Source organism: Chelonia mydas, chromosome 2, assembly GCF_015237465.2.
Source record: "Chelonia mydas isolate rCheMyd1 chromosome 2, rCheMyd1.pri.v2, whole genome shotgun sequence".
Classification (NCBI taxonomy): domain Eukaryota; kingdom Metazoa; phylum Chordata; order Testudines; family Cheloniidae; genus Chelonia; species Chelonia mydas.
Window position 1 is genome coordinate 88,869,177 of NC_057850.1, and position 10,366 is coordinate 88,879,542.

The following is a 10,366-nucleotide window of genomic DNA, read 5'->3' on the forward strand; positions in this document are numbered from 1 at the left end:
ACATGACCATGATCAAAGCAGAGTACCGCTATTTGTATTCCACTAATCTTGGAAGTTAAGAACTAAATATGCCATTCCCTAGATTTGGTCCCTCCAGAACATGAAGGAGGTGTACTGGCTGGGCAATGTGTGGAAGATTATACTAACTCTGTCCCCATTTTGCAAAAAAATGGAGGACTTGTCCAGGGCTGTCAATCTGGTACCCATTACCAGCATTAAGTACCATCTGACTAAAACTCCCTTGGATATCTAGGCCTATAGATCATTGCTTACTTCTTTCAATGTTCAGGAAGTGTTTACAACAGAATCTGGAGTCTGGTTTGACATCCTAGTTGCAAACGAATACAGAGATAAGAGTTCATGATCTCTGAACTGTGCCTTTGTGACTGCTGGTCACCCTCCTCACAACAGGCTCTGCAGGATTACTGCCTATCTTCTTGTAATCAGACCCTTAATACATCTAATACCAAATGGTTGCTATGGCCATCTCCTGACCTACACATACACCTGACTCTATGGGACTGACACTGCCAGCCTCTTCTTCAAGCTATACCCTTCACAGAGCTACTGCTTGGGGCCCGGCCCTTTGAACAATGATTCTGTGGTTGCTTCCTGCACAAGGAGCAGATGTTTTAACTTGCTCTGGGAAAGGCTCAGAGATCTACATATGTACATCACGTGATTATGTCCATTAAATGGGCACTGAACATGCATCCTAGAATACCAGGCTGGGAGGGGCATAAGGGGAAGCAAAAAATGACTCCAAAGCCTACATGCCATATGGAACTGAAAAGGTTTTAATGCAGTCTGCAGTTCAGAGTCAACGTGGAGCACGGTTTCTACAAACATCTAATATGATAGTATCAGTCACATAGTAATAGAATTAATATGTATCCTAAAGCAAAGCTTGAATTGGGAACAGCCTATTAGTACCTTTTGTTTCTCCAGCTGATCCTTTGGATTCATTAGTTTTCTTCCCATTAGGAAAATACTTTTCAAATCCTATTAAGAGAACATATTAAAAGAGCTGATATATTTCTAGCTACTAGTACTTTTATGAAGATTAGTGAGGGTACCCAAATATAATAAGCATAAGAATTATGTACTTATCACCCTACATCATATAAATTATTAGCATCATATCAGTGGTGACTCTTTCCACAAGACTGAAGAACTCATAATATTCAGCAGAAAAGATCTGGTTTATTTAGATTGAAGATATTTACTTGTAAAAGAAAAATAAGTAGTTTTTATGCTCTTATTAAATTAATACTGAGCCAAAGTCTAATTGCCCTTCAAGTCAAGGAAGGGAAGGGTTTTTAATAAGGTACTGAAAAAAAGAAAGACCTAGAAAACGAGTTGGACAAGAATCTTGCCTTTTAACTACCAACCCTTTTTCATTACTAACCCTAAGTAGTGGACGGGGGAAAGATTGAGGGATCTAGTGAAAAAACTAGCCAAAGATTCACCAACAACATGAACATGTCCTTCTTCCTATCTATCAAGCACCACTTATGTATATAAGCAATATTTAAATAACTGCACTACCAATGTCTAAATTAGATTATACATACCATATATCTGACAAATCTTTGTGTATAAAGATCCCAACTCATGCAGGTAGAAAAATAAGCATTTATAGCACTATTTTATTAACAATTCATCAGAACTTTCTAGTCCATACACAAAGTTATAAACCAGGGATACACAAATTCTGCTTAACGGAGCGATGAGCTGGCCACTTGTCAGGAACCTGAAGACCAGTTTAAATTGCGTAAGATGGAACAAACTGCAGTTGCTCATCTTTAACAGGAGGTGCAGTCTGCTGATCCTAGCATGCAATGCTCCATCTTGTGATCAGTGGCCATTTAATGCTGGAACCTGTTGTCTCTGAGAACAATAGGGCCAAATGAAACATCAGAGCGATACTCATTATAGGACTCAATGAGTTGCACTTCACTCACCACTGCTAAGTTATAATTACCTTTAGGAGGTTGGGAGAAGAGTCTTCTATAAGCAGCAATTACACTTGCCAAGACAGTACTTTTGTTAGTAGTCACTCTAGTGGTAACTTGTTCATGGAGCTGAAAGATAAAGTACAAACACTATTAGATAACAAGAAAGTGTTACAGATGTCTTCAATCAATCTCTTTAAAAATCTTTAGATGACACCAGTCATCAGATATAGCTTAGATAATTTTTTCACTTCACGGTCCAAGAGACACAGACAAGGTTTTCATCTCAAGGCCAAAAGACCAAAAACATCAAGACACTTGATCACGGCCTTGGATAAGACAAGAGACTACTTACACTTTACATAGTATGTCAGAAGATTCTTTCTTCCACCCTAATACAATAAGAATCAGGGTGGATTTGATTTAAATCATGATTTAGATCACTAGTCATGAAGACTCGATTTAATCATGGATTTCTACATAAAAGTGCGTTCTTGTTGGTTGTTGTAACCTTAATACATATTCTTCACAACTTAGAGATAGATGGGTCTCTTTTACGGCCTACTGATATTATAGGTTTTCCCTTCTAGATAGGGAATGTTATGGTAGATCTCAAATCAATGAAGGAAAGACCTCAAGACTTCTGGAATATGCTGCTCAAACAGTTTCACTTTTGTTTCTACTGCCTGTCCCTCCCTTCTCACATTTATCTCCAGACTTCTTCTTCTTGTCCAGATCTATTCTGCCACCAACAATCATTTATTTATTGAACTTTGAGAAACTTTGCACTTTTAGAGAGAGGTAAGGGACTGACTCTGTGTACACAAATTTGCAGAGGGACAATAGGGTTGAGGTCTGTTATTTCTCACCTCTACCTATTATTTATTTAAAACATTTTTGCTGTTAACAAGCATGTTATCACTGGAGAGACAAATCCACAGTTCGAGAACTGCAAAACTAAGCATCTCTGATGGTAGACTGAGCACTGAGTCCCATTAGGTAGATAGAAAGATTAACCTAAATAATCTATACAGAAGTCACTGGGACCCCATAAGATTGGGTCCCTAATCCATGAACTATTGAAACTCATTTATAAAACTTTTCTTAAACATTACATGAATATATTGTCTCATACTATAGAATTAGAATTTATAATTCCTATTCCATGATGAGATATCTTTGAGTTATAATGTATCTTAATTAAAACTATCTTTAAATCTGATTTTTTTGATAAAATGCTTTTTGAGGGAAAAAACCTATTTAACTATAAAAAAATCTGATTTTTTTTTTTTTTTTAAAAGTCATTGATTTTTATCCACCCTGGTAAGAACTGCTGTGGATACGAGCAGAGAAAGAAAAAAATATTAGGAGGGAAGAGGTAGAAATTAATCACATGGTTTTCTGGAATAGGTAAGTCTTTGTTACCTTTGTTGTACAAATCTATAATTTTGCCAGCAATAGTGGAGATTGGGCAACAAGATGAAATGCACAAAAAAATTTCTTATAAATAATTACATATGGTACACAGTGCAGATATTTAGCTTTACACTTTTATTTCTCATAGTCTCAGACATAGGATAATTTAAAGTATATTACTAAATGTATTTTTCACATCATCTGCTAATGTGTACTTGAAGTGTAACACTGAGCATGGCTGGGCAGGTGAGATCCTCACAGGTATGGCATGAGTTTCTATGAAAAAAAAAAAATCCAGATTCTTTCTGTACAGGAAGGATCTGCTCAGAGCTCCAAGGGGCATATTATACAGCGCTTACACAGAGCTGAAAAACCCATTTGAGAGATCTTAAAGCAGATCTAAAGCTTTTATATACATGAGAATCTATTTACAACAGACTCACAAGAAGTTCATATTATTCTAATTGAAGTACCTTCCTGGTTTGCAGGGTTCTAGATTTTAGAGTTTGGTAGAAAGGATGCATTTTAAACCATTTTAATTGTTAAGATGTAATTTATTTTAAGTTAAAACTTAATGTTACCTGAATAATGATCCTTAAAACTTTTAGAATATACTGAATAAAGTGTAGCATAATCTTATGGTAAGGTGGAGTTCCCTTTTTCTTCCAAAGAGAGACTATAAATTCTGAATATGATCCAAATTTACCTACTTCCTGGAGGTAAATTTTATATTTTTTAGTTATTTAAACTAAGTAAAGCTTTCTCCTAAGAATAGCTGCTCGGAGGCTTTCCCCCTGATGGAGACCATTATGCCCTAAATTCCCTCTAAGCTGCAAGACCACGCAGCAGGCTATCAAGGGCCACGCAGGCATGCTGCCACAGGGGCCTGGAGAGGAGAGAGGTAGGGGGTAAGCAGGGAGCAAGCTGGGGTGTGCAGGGCTGCCGCGGCAGGGAGATGCTCCTCTCTCCCTGCGCCAGCCCCGCAGCTGCTGCGGTGGGGAGAGGCACTCTTCCCCGGCCCCGGGCTGCTGCGGCGAGAGAAGGCTTGGGGGTGTCCTCTCTCCCACCACAGCCCTGGGGCAGCCTGCACTCCAAACCCCTCATCCCTAGCCCCACCCCAGAGCCCTCACCCTCTGCACCAGCTCTGAGCCCCCTCCCACACTCTGAAACCCTCGGCACCACCTCCGCCAAACATCACCTCCATATTAGTAAATATAACAAAACTCATTCCGCACATGGATATCAAAAAAATAGAGGGAACATTGCCCTGCCACTACTTCCCTCTACCTCAAAGGGACATTCAACCCTTTCATGCTCCTGGAGGGAACTGCTAAAAGTGAACTAGCCTGACACTGGGTGACTCAACAGAAATAACTCTGCATCAGGTCTCGCATCTGACATCACTGTGAACCAGAACGCGGGCTTTGCATATCTATGCAAAGTCCTATTATCTTCACTCTGTTGCACTGATGAAGGAAAACTCAATGTTATTAACGTTTAGCAATTATGTTATGCTCAAAATATTCTGGTTGCAAAACAGACTTTCTATCCAAAGAGTGAATCTAATATCAAAGATGGAAAAAAGAAATTGATATGCTGCTTCACAGAATTCCATCACGCCACCATAAATTGCATTTATAATATTGTCCTTTGAAAGCTGTTGCCAATCTTGGGATTTTTTTTTTAAAAAAGGTTTTAATTAAAGACTTTTGAACAAAGTTTGATCCATTCCCACTTTTGGAATTAGGGCATTCATTCATATGAATTCCCCCATCTCCTTGTTATTCACTTCTGATATAGAGACTGGCAGGTAAAGAATTCTCAGTCTGTTGATGTCCTCCCTTCCATCTTTATTTTGTATTGTCATACTTAGGGCCCAATGAAATCTGTTTTATTATTGTGGATCTTCAGATTTAGTTTTTTTCCATTAAAAAAAATTAATTCCATCTCCTCTGGCCCTGAGGCTGCCGTGAGGAGATGTCTTTATTGTTTTGTATAGCGCTGGATTTTTTTTTAAGCACTTGATTCCATGTTATTGTTTTGATTCCGTCCACGTTCTGGTTAACACAGATTTCATAAAAAACAGTGAGGAGTCCTTGTGGCACTTTAGAGACTAACAAATTTATTTGGGCATAAGCTTTTGTGGGCTATAACCCACTTCCTCAGATGCATGGAGTGAAAAATACAGTAGGCAACTATAAATATACAGCACATGAAAAGACGGGAGTTGCCTTAACAAGTGGCGGTCGGGGGGGGGGGGGGGGGGGGGGTCCAGTGCTAATGAGGCCAATTCAATCAGGGTGGATGTGGCCCATTCCCAACCGTTGACAAGAAGGTATGAGTATCAACAGAGGGAAAATTACTTTTTGTAGTGACCCAGCCACCCCCAGTCTTTATTCAGGCCTAATTTGATGGTGTCGAGTTTGCAAATTAATTCCAGTTCCTTGCTGAAGTCTGTTTTTGAAGTTTTTTGTTGAAGAACGGCCACTTTTAAGTCTGTTATTGAGTGTCTAGTGCTCTCCTACTGGTTTTTGAATGTTACAATTCTTGATGTCCAATTTGTGTCCATTTATTCTTTTGCGTAGAGACAATAATCTACATGCATCTCAAGGACAAGGAAGTGATAAAAGAAGCAGCAGTGAAACTCAGAAGAAAACTATGTCTGACAATTTTGGCTCACCTTCTCTTCTATGTTACCTCTCTTCCTGAAACACCAAAAATTAATGAAGGTCTGTTGGGGAGACTATTTATTTTATTCATGATCCAAAATCAGAGTAACTGAACAAAAGGCAAGAATATTCAGCAACTTTTGCTCCATCTAATCACAGAAAACAATTGGGTTCATACAGTTTAAGACTGTTTATGGGTAAACCAGGTTATAACCAGCATGAATAGGGGTTAAACTGTGTTATGACTTGGTTGATTAGGAATATGCCATAGCATGGCGACAGACCAGAGCAGAAGAGCTAGTACACTGCTGTATTTATCTCTGCAGACTACAAACTGTGTTGCTAAAATGTCTCTAATAGTGCCTCAGGTAAAACAGACGCACATAAGGAAGAGTTACAAAATATATTTTATAAAGAAGGAAGTAAAAGTCACCTACATTGAATCACTAGACAGTCTTGATTGTACCCATGTTTATACTGACTATAGACCTGTGCCAAAGTTAATTAATTTTAAAAATGAATTCAGTTCCCTTCTCCCCCACCTGAGTACTTTCAACAGTTATTAGAATTCCTATGTGAACTTATCTGCATAATCTAAAAGCCCAGGCTACTTTATCAAGGAATATTACAGTCAAGATGTTACACATTCAAGCTAATAACTACGGTATAATAAATGTCACGGAAATCCAGTTTAGCACATGTTGCTATTTTTAGGGAAACTATTCTTAGGTTAGCTGGAAATGGGAATGCCAGAGTGACCTAAAATGATATGATACTTTCAGGTGTTTCAAAGGGGGAAAGAAGAAAGAGCAAATGAAGCATACTTTGCCTTCATGCTGTCTAAACATTTAGGCCATTTCATGAACCATACAGGGGAACCCTGCCCAGCCTATCAATCCTGGGGATAAAACAGTTGCCATGACAAAGGAATTTGAAATAAATAAATAAAAACACGCAAGTAAATATTCTTTATTGCTCCAAGGAACCTTCATCTTAGGGAAAGATAATGATACCTAATGAGCATTTTTTAACAATATTGCTAAAACACTCACAGATATAAAATAGTCCACAATGGAGAGGTGAAGAGAGCATACAGGTCAGGTTTATACCTGACTTACATTAAGGCTGTGATGCAACTCTACCCACTATTTAACAGTGTCAGACAAATACAAGACCTGTAGCACTGAATAAATGCTGCCTCATGCTCTCTCTCCTTCAGAATCTTGTGCTGCAAAACAAAATGGCAGCATTGCTGGGTTTTTATAAAAGACACCCACCAGAACTTTTCACCATACAAAAAAGAAAAGATAAAAAGTCACTAAATCCTCAATTCTAATCCACAGAAAGTTACCAAGAACACAAAAGAAGCACAGAAAATCACCATTTTCAATTACATCAACAGAAAATGAATCTTTTCCCAAAAATCAAGAGATTATCAATAAATAAAAAGAACACTAGTATTAGTTATTTATTGAATGGAAAAAACTTCAAAAATGTTTTTAAAATGTCCGAAACTGGTGGTTCCCAACCAGGAGAACATGCACCCCTGGGGGTACACAGTGGTCTTCCAGGGGATACATCAACTCATCTAGATACTGTATAGTTTTTACAACAGACTACGTAAAAAGCACGAGTGAAATCAGCACAAACTAAAATTTCATACGACTTGTTTATACTGCTCTATATGCTATACACTAAAATTGAAGTACAATATTTATATTCCAATTGATTTATTTTATAATTATATGGTAGAAATTAGAAAGCAAGCAATTTTTCAGTCAGAACGTTCTGTGAAACTTTGGTATTTTTATGTCTGATTTTGTAAGCAACTAGTTTTTAAGTAAAGTGAAACTTGGGGGTATGCAAGACAAATCAGACTCCGGAAAGGGGTACAGTAGTCTAGAAAGGTTAAGAACCACTGTTTTAAACTGAACAATGTAAATTGGACCCAGCTGACATCCTTTTAATTATCTGACAACCATCAGCTACTGCATAAGAGTGTTTAGAAAAAAAAGTAGAAGCTTTCTAATAAAGACTAATCCTTTGAAAATGCAGTACTGTATAACTAAATTACATAAAGGCAGGCACAGCAGACCAGAGTAGCTTACATAAAGGTAGGCACAGCCCATTGTTACATATGGTTATCTCCACAGTTTACTTCAGTTTCTTGTAAATTATGCTTTCCACTGAAGATACTCTAATTAAGACATTACATTTCTAATGTTCATCATCATGTATATTCTACCTCCTTAATATAATTCTTAAAAGGAAAACACACAATTTTGAGTAAGAATATACCCATTAATAATAGTAAGTGTTCAACTTTCTTAATGATCAGTGGCATTGCCTACAACAAACCATTAAGAAAGCTGTCCTGATAAAGTTAAGGCCTCACTAAAGTCTGCACAAAGAAACGAAGAATTAAAACAAACTACGCCAAGAGATGGAAGTATAGACTAAGGCTTTCAGACCTCATGCTGAAGTATCCCAAGCATTTCATAAGTATTCATGTATCTTTGCAGCAACAGTGTGAACTATTCCCCCATCACAAATAGGAAACTGGGGAAGAGACATTAAGTGACTTGCCAAAGGTCACGTAGGACAGTGGTTCTCAACCAGGAGTACACAAACCCTGGGGGTACACAGAGGTCTTCCAGGGGGTACATCAACTGATCTAGATATTTGCTTAGTTTTACAACAGGCTACATAAAAAGCACTACTGAAGTCAGTACAAACTAAAATTTCACAGACAAGGACTTGCTTACACTGCTCTATATGCTATACATGGAAATGTAAGTACAATATTTACATTCCAATTGATTTATTTTATAATTATATGGTAAAAATGAGAAAGTCAGCAGTTTTTCAGTTACAGTGTGCTGTGACACTTTTGTATTTTTATGTCTTAGTTTGTAAGTGAGGTGAAACTTGGGAGTATGGAAGATAAATTAGGTTTCAGAGTAGCAGCCGTGTTAGTCTGTATTCGCAAAAGGAAAAGGAGTACTTGTGGCACCTTAGAGATGCTCAAATAAATTGGTTAGTCTCTAAGGTGCCACAAGTACTCCTTTTCTTTTTGCAAGATAAATTAGACTCCTGAAAGGGATACAGTAGTCTGGAAAGGTTGAGAGCCAGTCTGTGGAAGAGTCAGGAACTAAATGGAGTCCCTGTCCAGTGCCATGCCACAAGGCACCCTCCCTCTCTATCCAATGCGATTACGAATAAAGGTGACCACTCAGATAGCTTTTGTGCTCCACACCATCTCCCCGAGAGCCGAACAGCCATCGGCTGACAGTGATTTTTGTGCCTTTGCCCAGATTCAAATCTGCAACCTAAAGCTTGCACCTGTGAGCTTCCAATTCCCATCACTTCCCTTTAAAGTGACCACAGGAGATTTTTCTTTCTTTTTTTTTTTTTAAGAACACCTTGGCTTACGGGTGAGCTGCGACCAGCTCGCAGGGATCCAGAATCCTTTGAGCTGAGCGGAGCGTCCAGCGCCCTCCTGGCCCTGCTCTCCCCACCCCCCCCACCATGGCCCCCCCACCTTGCGTTAACACTGATGCCCTGGAGACCGACCTCCAGCTCCCGCTTGGCAGGGACACGCCGAAGGGCCGGGGCACCCCGATCCCCGGCTCAAGGACAAAACCCAACAGCAAGACCCCGGGGAGGGCGCGATGCAGCCGTGGTCTGCATCGTTTCTGCCCAGGGGCGCCAGGGCCTGCGCGGCGCGCACCGAGGAATCTCGGGGGCCCTGGCCGGGGGAAAGCAGCCCCCTGCGGAGCCGGACCCCGACCCCGGGCGCGGGTTAAACGCTGGCCCTGGGGAGCGCGCCCGGGCACGCTGGTCACCGGGACCGCCAGGGCGGGTCACCCCAGCTCCACTCTCAGGCCTGGGAGCGATCGTCCCCCCACCCCCGACAGCGGCTGCCCCAGCTCCCTTCCCCCCGCACCGCGGTGTCACTCACCTGCGCCAGCCCCGGCCCCGAGGGGCCCCGGCCCGAGACCAGCTGCTGCAGCGTCAGGACCCCGGGCAGGCCCCGGCGCCGGCAGCAGCCACGCGACAGCAGCAGGCAGCGGTGCGCCATGGCCAAACGGCCGCTCCGAGGCTCGACTCGCCAGCCACAAACTCCACCCCCACCGCGGCGTGCGAGCTCATCACGTCACGTCGGGAGCGGACCGGGGAGGGGCGGAGTCACGTGGCTGCAGGAGACTGCGGGCGATGGAATGACGTATTTAAAGGGAGGGCGGGGTTTGTTTGTTTTTTTTTTTCTTCCTGGTGTCCCGCGCGCCCCTCCCGCTCGTGAGGCAGTTGGGAGCGCGTGAGTCATGA

General features: G+C 40.9%; 1 protein-coding gene across 4 annotated transcripts in view; it reads right to left on the reverse strand.

The window, feature by feature from the left end:
- AFG3L2 (AFG3 like matrix AAA peptidase subunit 2) overlaps window positions 1–10,344 on the reverse strand; it is a 42,948-nt gene extending 32,604 nt beyond the window's left edge. For 2 of the 4 annotated variants that reach the window (XR_006288592.1, XM_043539900.1), the window contains exons 1-3: window positions 10,002–10,272; window positions 1,985–2,084; window positions 934–1,002 (exon numbers count right to left, since the gene is read on the reverse strand). Coding sequence is in view for 3 of the 4 variants with exons in the window: in XM_043539900.1 (XP_043395835.1) it covers window positions 934–1,002; window positions 1,985–2,084; window positions 10,002–10,121 (289 nt within the window). In the remaining variant the exon portion in view is untranslated. Of the gene's footprint in view, window positions 1–933; window positions 1,003–1,984; window positions 2,085–3,952; window positions 4,019–10,001 lie in introns of those variants that run through there. The other 2 variants (XM_037892883.2, XM_043539899.1) reach the window with 2 other exon arrangements.
- Window positions 10,345–10,366: the final 22 nt, after the last annotated feature.